Source organism: Octopus bimaculoides, chromosome 1, assembly GCF_001194135.2.
Source record: "Octopus bimaculoides isolate UCB-OBI-ISO-001 chromosome 1, ASM119413v2, whole genome shotgun sequence".
Taxonomy (NCBI): Eukaryota; Metazoa; Mollusca; class Cephalopoda; order Octopoda; family Octopodidae; genus Octopus; species Octopus bimaculoides.
The window spans coordinates 104,629,763-104,642,711 of NC_068981.1; the positions used below are offsets into that span (position 1 = coordinate 104,629,763).

Genomic DNA, 12,949 nt, shown 5'->3' on the forward strand with positions numbered 1-12,949 from the left:
TATATACGCACAGATATGCATATGTGTGCATGCATGCATGCATTACATTGAATCTTGGTTTTACAAATGCCACATTTTTCCTACAATGGTTAAGAATATTTTTGGAATTTTGAAAGAATTATTTACAATACACTCACACACCTCTACATGTGTATAGTATATTATTTTTGTTTTGTTTTATCACAGTTCCACGGATAATTTGGTTCCAAGTAGGTATTGCTGAAAAGATATGATCTGCAGCCAGAATTTTTATTGTTACTGTTACTGTTGTTACCATATGTTGTTATTATTGTTGTTGGTGCTGTGGTGCAATTTATTGCAAATCTTTTTGCACTTTTGCTCAATGATATTTGCTGGCTGTGGAATGCATACTGTTTGCTTTGCCATATCTTAAATCTACAATATTTAAGCCATTATTATTATTGTTATTATTATTATTAATATTGTTGTTATTGTTGCTAACCCTTTCACCCCCATCCTATATATAAAAGATACTGTGGATGTTGCTATAGTTATTGATTCAATATTGCATTGTTGTGTGAGTGATGGCATGTGGTTTGTGCTATTTTAACTGTTGTTTGTTATTAGTTTCTCCGTCAGTTCTTTTTGCATTTTTTTTTTTTTGTAAATTTTGTTTTCTTTGTTTAGTTTGTTCATCCAAGTCCAGTAACCCTTCTCTGCTTGCTACTACTACTACTACTACTACTACCATCACTACTACCATTAGTGATTCCACTTGTACTACTACTACCACCACCACCACTAGTGATACCATCTGCTCTACTACTACTATTACTACTACTACTACTACTACCACTGTAAGTGCATCTTTGAAAGCTTTAAATTGTTTCACCCTTCACATGACCTATCGGCTATGATTAGTTAAATTAGTACTTATTTTTGTTTTAATATCGTGCATTATTTCCACATAGCATTCACCTGCTCTTTTAGTTCACAATTACCGAAAACTAAATTAGAAATTATTGTGAAACAGTTGCATGCTGTCCAACATAACAACAAGGGTACCTGTCTGTGATGTTATTAAATCTGCTAGAAACAGCAGCCAAACCTCTCTCTAACTGCCTCTTATCTATCACTGAAAAGCAATGCATTGGATAACATGATCAAAAGTACACCATTCCTTAAGAAAAGACAGGATAATCATGGTTTCAATATCTTTGATTACAGATCTGCTAAATCGTTGCTGACTTGAGTCAAACAACAGCAATAGCATTGTTTGTCTATTCTCAGTACTATTTTATACAATATTTAAAATTAAAATATCCACCCCCATCTAAATTAAATTTTCTGTTATAGGCACACAAGGCCTAAAATTTTGGGAGAGTGGGTAAATTGATTACATCAACCTCAGTGCTCAATTAGTACTTGTTTCATTGACCCTGAAAGGATGAAAGACAAAGTTGATCCCAACAGAATTTGAACTCAGAACATAAAGCTGGACGAAATGCTGCTAAGCATTTTGTGTGGCATGTTAACAATTCTGTCAGCTCACTGCCTTCCCCCCCGCCTAAAGTAAATAAAAGACAATTTATTGTTTGTTTAGCCCTGACCAAGCTGATCTATTGTCAAAGTTGTTCCCACTGTGATCATTCTAGATATATTGGGTCATCCCATAAATAATGCAGTCTTTTTATACTTCTTTTATTTTTCAAAATTAAAACAGTTTTATTTTAATCTCAAATATAATCTCTTTCATTTTCTACAATGCTCTTCGATCTGTCTGTTAGATTTGTGAGGTCCCTCTTTCAAAATTAATTTATCTGTGACAAAAAATACTCTTCCGCTATTGTTCTGACCTTGTCTACAGAATTCATATTTTTTCCATCCAAATGGTTTTGAAAACTGTGGAATAAATGATAATCAGATGGGGCAGTGCCTGGTAAATATGGTGGATGGGGCATTGTTTCCCATTCAAACTGCTCCAGCCTTTGGAATGTCATCCTCGCTGTATGTAGCCAAGCATTATCCTGATGGAAGAACACCTTTCATCTTGAAACCAAAGATAGTTATTTTCCTTCTAGCACTGACTTAAGCTGCTCACAGTAGATCTCCTTTGTTATCATTTGGTTTGGATTTAAAAGTTCAAAGTGGACTAAACCTTTCATATCCCACCAAACAGATAACAACAGCTTACATGAGTGAGGACCTTCTTTAGTCTGGGATACTGGTGTTTCTCCTTTCCCCACCCACTGTCTTCGGTGCTTGACATTTTTATAGAGAACCCATTTCTCATCACTAGTAACTATTTGGTCAAAAACGGTTCATTAGTGAGACATGACAGCAAAGAAGGACACGCATTCACTCTCTGCATGCAATTAGACTTGGAAAGTTGACCCAATTTGCTGACTTTCCCAATGGCATACAGGTGTCGATGAATGGTTGAATGATCAAATTCAAGCTTCTCTGCTCGTTCATCAACAGTTACAATGGGATTTTGTTCCACCCGGGTTTGCAGGATGTCCTCATCGAGGTTTACAGATCTTCCAGGACGAGGCTCATCTTCTAGGCTGTAGTTACTGGCTTGGAATTTCTGGAACCACTGTTGACACTGGCTTACACTTATTGTCCGGTCCCCATATACTGCATTAATATTCCTTGCACTTTCTGTTGTGCTGTTGCTTTATTGAATTCATATAGCAAAATATGCTAAATATGCTTCTTTGTCACTTCCATTATATCTTTGAAAAAAAAACTGTTAAAATCGAGCTGTATTCTTCAAAACTTGCACTAAGAATGAGTACAAGGTAAAATTACTACCTGCTTTTATAGTTAATGCAGGTAGTTTATCCCATCTCCCTCTGACTTTTAGTTCATGCAATTGAAAAATCTGCATTATCTATGGGATAACCCAATACTTCTGTATATTTAGGATTACATTGTCTGATAAGAAATAGACAGCAAATTTGCAGAGTCGGTAGAATGTGCTCTGACTCCCTACTCTTTGAGTTCAAATCCTTCCAAGGTCATCTTTATATTTCATCCTTTTTCAGTTGATAAGGTATTGTCCATGTTGGTTGATTTGTGGTGGTGTTAGAGTATTGGATGAGATATCTTGTGGCTTCAGTTCTGACTCGGTGCACTCTGAGTTCAAATCCCATCTTGTCTTTGAAAAATGGTGGCACTTCTCTACTATCAGATTTGTGATTGATAGATGGTATAATCAGTTTTAAAATTCAGGAGAAACATTGTTTCCTTGGTTTCAGTTAGAATATTGACTATCAGTATCACACTAGGATGACACGCAAATTCGTGAAGCGTTCCATATTTTATTTATTATTTTTTTTTTTATCACGGTGGTGCACCAGCATGACCTCAGCCACTTGGCTGAAACACATAAATAAATATATATATATATATATATAGTTCAAATTTACAGATTAAAGGATGAAAACAGGTGAGGGAACAAGTTTGTGTATTGGTTTAACGTTTGGAAAAGTCTTTAATAAATGGAAAAGTCTTTGACGTTTCGAGCCTATGCTTTTCGACATCATTTAGTAAGTTTGGCTGTTATTTGATGGAGGATTTGCTGTTATTTCTAGCATATCTAACAACCATATAGAGGCTCCCTTATTGGTTTAATCATGTAGTTGATATGAATTATCATACAACAGTGTTGATATGAATTATCTTATAACATCTTCAGAGTTGAAACAATTTGTATCAGTGATTGGCAACTTACATGAAGTACAGTACCAAATAAACAATGACATACCAAATCTTAGTATTTCAGCATAAAATTACAATCCTTCAGTTTTCCATCTAAAGACTCTTTAATTCCATAGAAGTGATCCTTCTTTTTTTTTTTTTTTTTAATTTTTTTTTTTATATTAATTCTGTTTCAGAAAATGAAACAAAAACCGTTTTAGTTGTATGACTATCGCATATGATTTTTAACAAGAGAGAGGTTTTCTGTATTCCAAGAGGTTGCCAATTGCTGATTTACTGAAATGCAGAAATACATTATTCCTTTTGTAAATGGTGAAAATTGTTAACCAGTCAGTGTTAAAATACTGTATTCAATCACTATTGTACATTATTGATATTGTATAAAAATTGTACTTAACTTACATGATTAAAACAACTTGCAAATTACATATAAATAGTAATATGCATTGTTGGTTTGCTTATTAGGAACACTGCTGTAATTCAGTATTGTCTTACCATCATCATCATCACCACCGCCATCATTCATTTCTTTCTTTGTCAGTGTCGGTCTTATTCTCATAGACTTACGTATAGAAATCGTCAAATAATCCTTAACGGGCTGTTGACTCAGTACTAAAGAAGTAGCCAGCCTGGTAGACCCCATCCTCCCACCTATTTTCCTCGTGGGTTAAAAACTATAGGCAGAGGTTGTAGGTATGAAGTTTAATGGAAAGTTAAATAAATGGATGAACAAGGAATTGTACTTGCTTCATTGCTTCATTTTGCTGTGAGCATTCATTGCTTCATTTTGCTGTGAGCATTCATACATGGATCTATGATTGATACTAACGGAAAAGATGATATTTGAGATAGCAGTAAACGAACCATACAACAAACACACAGGATATATCGTGTCTCTTCTGAATGTAATAGTTATAAGCTTTTGTGGGACATCAGGATGTGCTGAGTTTTATTGTGCAATCATTATATTTACCATAACAAAAAGGCAGCGAGCTGGCAGAATCATTACTGTGTCAGACCAAATGCTTAGTGGCATTTTTCTGGCTTTACATTCTGAGTTCAAATTCTGTTGAGGTTGACTTTGCCTTTCATTCTTTTGGGGTCAATAAAATACCAGTTGAGAACTGGGGTTGGTCAGGACTTGTGAGTTTAGTAGAAATAATTAAATTTACTATAACAAGATTATTTATTCTTCTGTGGAGCAGAATATTTAGATGAAAACATGCAATTACAATAAAATATTATAAAAGAAGTATTACAAAAATGATAGAATATTAAATTTATGTGAGTTGTATATGGTTTGGTTTTTAGCAATTCAGTCTACACTTAGTTCCCTACCAGCTAAGTTGTGCCTCTTCTCTTGTCAGTAAGTCTTAAAGCTCAGTGATTCTGTTCTAGTCATCTAGTTATAAATAGATCCTACAGGAACTAGTGTTTGATGATCTTAGCAGTAGGTCTGTGGATGTTATAATTGATGAGTAATTTATTATCCTTGAATGCTGAGTTCAAATCTTGTCATGAAGAAAATTGACAAAAGACTATCCATTACCTATACAAGAAAGAAGACCTCAGTGCACTGCTGAACATCTTAGAAGCTGAGAAAAGCCTTCGTTTATTGTACATTATACAGGTGATGTACCCAGAGGCTGACTATGTTTGCAGAAATCTGTAATCAAAGGCCCTGCTCAAGTGTTGGGTGCTTTTTCTCCATTCAGTGTGTCAGGTATTTCTGACTTCAGTTGCATGTTGATTAAACCATGTCAAATATGAAATAAATTAAATATAATAATATTGGACAAATTGTTGAGTGAGACTTTGGCTTTGTTCACAGTTCCCAATTTTTCTTTATTTTTCTTTCTTTATTTTTTTACTTTGTTCAAGCAAAATGTTGTCACTTGTATATTCCCCATTTTTGCATCTATTAGATAGATATGCTAGCTAATACTCCACTGTACCAGAAATATTAATAGAATTTCTGCTCTGGTAGATCATTTTTTTTGTTGTTGTTTTGTTTTGTTTTGTTTTTTTAATATTATTATATTGCATGTCAGAGTATGTGTGATTTGAATTAGTTTTTTGGCTTTTTTGTTCTTTCTTGTATTAACAGCATTTATTGATGTGTGTGTTTGTGTGCGTGTGCTATTTAAGATTGTTCGCATTTTTGTATTGCTTTGGAGTTTAGAATATTAAAAAATTCTCTCTCTTTTTATCCTCATTTCAATGCTTGCATGGCATCCTTTGTGCATTATAATTTTATTTAATTTTTGCATAAAATATTAAATGTTTTGACTGAATTAAGACTTAGAATTAGAACTCGTTATCTTTAATTTTATGGAGTGAGTAGGTACTGATTATATTGTAGCAAGACTTAGTAGTAATAGTAAAGCTAGAAGTTATATTTTCTAGGTTAACTTTATATTTAATCTCTTGAGTCCTTAAAATAAGTGTCAGTATTATCTTGAGGTCAGTTCAATTGATTCTCTTCAATACCTGTATATTTGTGATGATAGGCATCTTTTAAGAAATTGTCACAGTTATCATTCTTCTTTAGCTATTTTAGAGAGAAATATGTCATTTCTGCAGACTGAGTTACCATTTTTAAAACTTCTAATTTTAATACGTATAATAATGAACCTTATATGTCTGAATTCAAGGAAAAGAAATGATACAGTAAAAAATATTTAAAAAAGCTGGAAATGTTAATATTTTTTTTTTTTGCATGTTAAAAAAGTAAAAAAATAACCAATGTATTGAATGTACTGAAGTTTCAAATATATTATCAAAATTTGTCTACCTCCACTTTATACATATACAATAGTGCAAGGAAACAGCTTATAGTCACCTAGATAATGCTTCATTGAGATGGGTATTTTTCTCAACATGACAATGATCACAATTCAGCAAATTCTCTCTTAATGCAGAAAGTCTGATATTCACACGGGATATACTTCTAGTAAAACTGACATATATATATATATATATATATATATATATATATATATACACACCTTGGTATATCAATTAAAAATAAATTCATGTCTTATTACTGTTTTAGTAATTTAATAAATAGGACTTGTGTTGATTATTGTTTTCCTTTTGGTATTGATTTATAGATTTTGAAGTTATTCTTCATGTTATTTCTCTATAAAATGTCTCTTAAATCTCATAAAAAAAGAAATCTCTGCTACAGGACTTATTAAATATTTCCTGTTAATTTAATGAAGAATTACACTGTCACTTGTGAAAGCACTCTTACAATATAAGGTTGAGATATTTGGCCTTTATTCGTGTGATCAATTTATGAAACCAGTCTTTATTAAAGCTGAAAAATAATCAAGTATATCTATTGTGTGACATAGCCTGTTAAGTGGCTTACAAACTAAAAATACCTGATTCTTAGTTTTAAAGTTTTAAACATTATTCTAAAGTTTGTGTTCTCTTTATATGTTAAAAAAATATATGTACATATACGGCATCATCACCATAGCCATTTCATTCAGGGTCTGTTTTCCTGTTCTTACATGGATTAGACAGGTTTTTCTCTTTATCTTTTGCCTTACATTTTGTCTCCTAGGTATCTTCCCTATATTCCTCATACAACCAAAACCCAACCCCTAAACCCCTCAGTGATTCACTTGCAGCTGTACTACAACTGCACAAGCAAAGAACACTTTCTACAGCATCTAGAAGAAGTCACCCACCAGTGCAATATCGGCAAGATGGCCATCAGAAAAGCAAAGGATAATTCATGCATTGTACAGTCTGCAAACTCTCATGCCTTCTAAATTACAGCTGGGTCTTTTGGTCTCTTGTGGAGACGGTCTCTACAAACTTTGCAGAATCCTCTTACCTGCCATTCCTCAAACCATGATGGCTCTGTAAGTAGCATTTGTGCTGATAAAAGACCATATATGCTGCTTGTTTTGCTTCTAACTCCACAAGGCACACATGCAACAAATTCTTCACAAAATTTCTTCTTCATTCTACCTGTTTCACCATCATAAAAACAGTTATTTTAATAGACCAAAACAACCAGTGGAATTGTATCCATTCCTTAAAACAGTGTACTTTGACCTACCCCTTGTCCTCATAAAACCTTTGTCTCATTTTCCCTCTTTCTCTCTCTTTACAAGAAATTATCTCAATTTGTTGAAACATGACTGTCTCATTCTCAAGATGGGCAATCCTTCTGATCCTTCCTGACTTCTGTCAACCCATCACTTTCACTGTGATAATCTCGGAGTTGATAGAATAGCAATGTCCTTATATTTGTGTCAGCCTGTTCTTTGATTATATGTCTAACATGAGAATCTTTTATCAGAATTGCTCACCTATGGCCATACCATCTGTTTTTCATCTCTTTCATCAGAATTTCCTGTTAGGTCACTCCATTTCAGTACATGCTGACAGAAGTTTTCTTCCATTAAGAAACCTTAGAATTCTCTTCAAATGGTGCATGACAACCTATTTTTTTTTTTCATCAATACCAAGATACAATCACTACACTTAACAAAAAATGACTTGCAGTACCATATATAAGCATGAACAACCCACAGCTGATACAAATGCTTAAGCTTCACTAATTCCAATAATCTCTCTTGATGATGTTACATTTCTTGTATCTCTAAAACTTCATCCCAAAGACTAGGCTTCCATTTTGGAGCCAAAAAATATTTGTACTCTCTCATCATTTGTCAACTGTCAATAAAGTTGATGTGTAACATGTAGTAGAGTACTGCTCACATACTTAGGATTGTGTTATATGTATAATCATTCTGGACTGCATCCAAAACAAGCCCCTTCAACTGATTGACAAAGACTTATTCATCAACACTCTACAAAAAGAAAACTCTAGCTCACATGTACACTGCTTTTATATGCCTTTTCTCTTGCAACTGCAACAGCATCCACTCCTGAATAAGCAAATTTCATAACCCCTACATAGCCCACCCAGTAACCTATTACTCTTCTTCCCCTCATTTTGTTTCTTTATGTCACTGGCTACTCCCTACTCCAAACATTTTGACCAATCCATCCTCCTAGAGAATATACTTTGTCCACATTTATCCTGTAGATGTTCACCTGCAGAAATTTTTAGCTGAATATAAAAAAACCTCACTAGTCTGGGAGATCTTTAAAAGGCAATAGACATCATTCTTCTTCCTTTTTTAATTTGGTAGTGCAAATGTCTTTTTAACGTGATCTGTTTATGACTAAATGCCATAACACATGACTATCATCAGCATTGTTGTTGTTGTGAACATTATCATTAGTATCAGTTTTATATCCCTTTTTCTTCTTGATATGGGTTGGATAGGTTTGCAACAGCAGTTTCTATATTTGTCACTGTCCTGCATCATTTCTTCTAAAAGTCCCAGTGCTCTCAGATCAGCTTTGCTTCTTTCTGGCTGTTATGTCAACAAATTTAATAACCATGTGAAATAGTCTTTGGTTTTAGATGCTTAACTGGTTCTTAATGGAACATTAAATTGCTTCTTGCTAAGTTTTTTCTGTTCGCTTGCAACTTTTCCTTTATTTTTATTGTTTTTGTTGTTTTTTTAGCTAATTGCTTAATGCTTATTTTGCATCATGAAAGGTTCTGTATATTCTTTTAACATTTTTCCCCCAAAAGCTACTTCAGGTATGTGTATGCTTAAACAAGAAAAACAAATGATAGAACAATACTGATTAATTATGTTTAATGTTGAAGGAGTTACTTTCAAGGGGTTGGGGTGGGGTGGAAGACAAACAATATTGACTTTGTAAAAATTTAATTAAGAAAAGACTTTAAAAAAAGAAAAACCCACTCTAATCAGGGAATGTTACCTCTAGCAAACTGATGCCTTTTATAACATTGTATAACTGGATAAGTATCCTTAATCTTAAGTAAGTTGGCTTTAGAATAGACACATGGGATTATAGAAATTCAAATATAATTAGAAACAAAGAAAATGAAATGTTACTTTGAAAGTCAGTTTGGTTACTCAGATGTTTTCCATACCAGTGGCCTGTCTCAGTTGGATTGTGTATTCAATAACAGCAGAGGAAAGATATAGATGCTGTTTTGAGTGGAACCTTCATTTCTTTAAACATAGCCTTGCCTGTCCCTCTAAATTCATCAGTTTTCTGGTCATCATATAATTTATAATAATTTGAGGTGACATTAGAAATTTCAGCAGCAAGCTGGCAAAATTGTTTGTGCACTGGACAAAATGCATAACAGCATTTCTTGCAGTTCATTACAGTCAAAGTTCAAATCTCGCTGAGGTCAACTTTCATCCTTTCATTGTTAATGAACTAAAAGTACCAGCCAAGTACTGAATTCAATAAAATAAGTACCAGTCACTTACTGGGGTCAATGTAATTGACTAACCCTCTTCCCCTGAGATTGCTGGCCTTGTACCAAAATTTGATGTGACATTTAAAATTTCTAACACCTCTTTTGATATTTTAGCTATTCAAGGCAATATAGTTTGGTGGAAAACAATGATAGAACACTGTGTCCATTCTTTGGAAAGTACATAAGATATCTTTTAAATATTCATGAGCTACTAATCTGCCAGTGTGTTACTTCCACTTTAACAAAAAAAAAAACCCCAAAAAACGTTGTGAGCAGGAAGCTAAGTTGTGTGTGTGGTGAGGCATATAGCTATACTCTTGAATTTCCTCTATTATTTGTTCTTTATTTTGTTGACTGGACAGATGAAAGGCAACATGGAGCCTTGCTGAATCATTGTAGAGCAACAAAGCTAAATACTGTAAGGCTTTATTTTTGTGTCATACCATTTCTGAAAATTCTTTCCTTTACTCTTTTTTTCTTTTTCTTTTTTTTTTTACGTGACTTAGTATGGAGGAAGAGAGGTTAAACTGCCATGTTCTTTGCAGGATCTCCAAGATTAACAAAACTGATGCATTTTATATTTAGTTTTAACACTTGTAAGTTGGCATCTGAGAGAAAACATGAGCGAGAAGAGAATTTCAGAGGGATGATGTTCTGTGGAGAGGAAGGTTTAGGACTAAGTGATTGGCACAAGGCTTTAGCAGTAAAATAAAGTAGGGGGTAATGAAAAGAGGAGGAAAGATGGGTGTTTTGGGTTGAGATTGTAATCAACCAGAGAAAGGAACTAAGTGGTATTATGATTCTGCTTTCATTAGTCTATAAGCTATACAGTAGCCATACAGTAAATGAGTGTCATTTGATAGCAAGACAATTGGAGCATGCTAAAAATTTCCTTGATGATTGTGATAAAACCTTCTCTTTCACTTTGTATGTATACTAAACTTCTTTCAATTCTAATCTTTCATTTCTGTTTTTCTTGTAACATTAATACCAATATGCTACATTTACTGCCAAGTTTTTGAATTCTTTCTAGTATTTTAACTGTTTATATTTAATTTACTTGTTTCAATAAAAAAAGCTAAAAAATTTATTATACATTCAATATAATAATTTGATGATAATTTACTAAAGAAGTTGTAAAGTTTAAGTATTTTCCCCAGCTGTTGTATGTAAATTTATATATAAGAAGCACAAAATAGTCTGAATATTTTTTGTTGCAATTTTTCTAAGTTCAATATTTATTTTGTACATAGTTCTCAGATTTATTGGATGAAGAAGTGTCTTATGTTTATACATTTCTCAAGTGAGTTTGTAATGCCAAATAACTGAAACACCCTACACACACAGAGCCTACTGGAGTCTTGAAATTAGGAATGTAAATTCATAAACGAGCACAAATATAATAACTGTTGCTGTTTAATGCCAGGTCTACCCTGATTGAAAAGACCTTATGATCAGACTTTCTCATCATTATAGCAGTATCAAGGGTCACATTGTCTAAATGTGAAATGTGTCCTTCCTTTTTTCTTTTTTAAATGGTAGTGCAACAAATCCTAACTTTATGCACCTGCAAAGTTAGTACTGTGGCCCATGGGCACAATTCTATAGTTGTTGGATCTTTCTAAAGTCCTTTGGAAAATTCATTTATATAAAAAGAGTACTCGGCGCTGAAAAGATTGGGAACCATGCAGTAGGGTATAATTTGAGAGAGATTTATCTGCTACAAAGTCAAGCAGTCAGTTCTAACAAAATAGTTTATGGATGTATGTGGTTAAGTTTTGTTTGTAGTACCTATTCTGTTAGGATTCAATCTTGACCTGGACATTAATTTTAGTAGTCCTTAACATTCTCAAGTATGAGCTTAAGCAAAGCACATGGATTTAGTTAAATATATGTTTTACTGTGGGAAGTTAATTGTTACGAAGTATGTGTGCCTGGGCATGCAAGCACACAAGTGCGCGCGCACACACACACACACACACACACACACACTACTCATGGTTTTTTTTTCTTGCTCAAATAGTGGTGTAGATTATTGTCAGAGCTGTTACCTTTATAGCTAAATATCTTTCCCCATTCTCAACCATGAAGCCAGAGTGGGACTTATATTTTGTCATCCAAACAAACAGAAATAAGCAGGGCTATGTGCTTTGCATCGGGATACAACACTAATGGCATTTAGACCTGTTGATTTGATGCAGTTTATTAATTTGTAAACATGGTCATTATCAGGAAAATAAAATCTATGTTCTGCAAGTGTATATATACCCTTATATTTGTTGTTGTAGTTTAGCTCCAAGTCATCCCTGATTAAACAAATCTGTAGTCAGACATTCCAGTGATGGCTGTACTACCTCTTTTTCCAAACTTGTCCTTCATTTTTTAAGATGGCACATTGTTTATATGAATAAATTTGGTTACTATTTCTAATAGGTTGAGTGACCATTTAGGAATACCTAAGTTGGCAGCCATTTAAGTCTAATCATAATTTGTGACTAGCTCAAAGTGCAGTGAATCTTATAGAAATTAAAACCTAGTTTTTATTTGCATTTAAGCATATTTCATTTATTTCATAAATATTCCTGCATCATAATATCACAACTTCACATTTTCTCTCTTCTATAATTTTTAGATTCCATAAACAATTTAGAATATTCTGTACTAGTACTTCCTTAGTGCCAGGCCATCCCTGATTGAGCAGGCCTATAATCAAAGGTATTCCAGTTGTCTCATCTTATATTGTTTCCAGGATTAATGTATCTTGGATTACATTATCCTGTGTGCCTTTGTATTTTTAAGACAGTAGTGTGTGATTTGAGGGAGATTTGGCTGCTACATCTAGCAAATCAAGCAAACCACATAAAGGCACCTGCATTGGTTCGAAATTCCAATGAAAGAATTTTTACAAAAAAAAAAAAAAAA

At 33.4% G+C, this 12,949-nt stretch overlaps 1 protein-coding gene across 5 annotated transcripts in view; it reads left to right on the forward strand.

The window, feature by feature from the left end:
- The window catches only part of LOC106880822 (sorting nexin-13), a 167,491-nt gene that overhangs the window by 123,819 nt on the left and 30,723 nt on the right, over nt 1–12,949 (forward strand). For 4 of the 5 annotated variants that reach the window (XM_052968756.1, XM_052968749.1, XM_052968766.1 and 1 more), the window contains one exon: nt 649–818. In XM_052968756.1, coding sequence (XP_052824716.1) covers nt 649–818 — 170 coding nt within the window. Of the gene's footprint in view, nt 1–186; nt 210–648; nt 819–12,949 lie in introns of all 5 variants that reach the window. The other variant, XM_052968768.1, reaches the window with a different exon arrangement.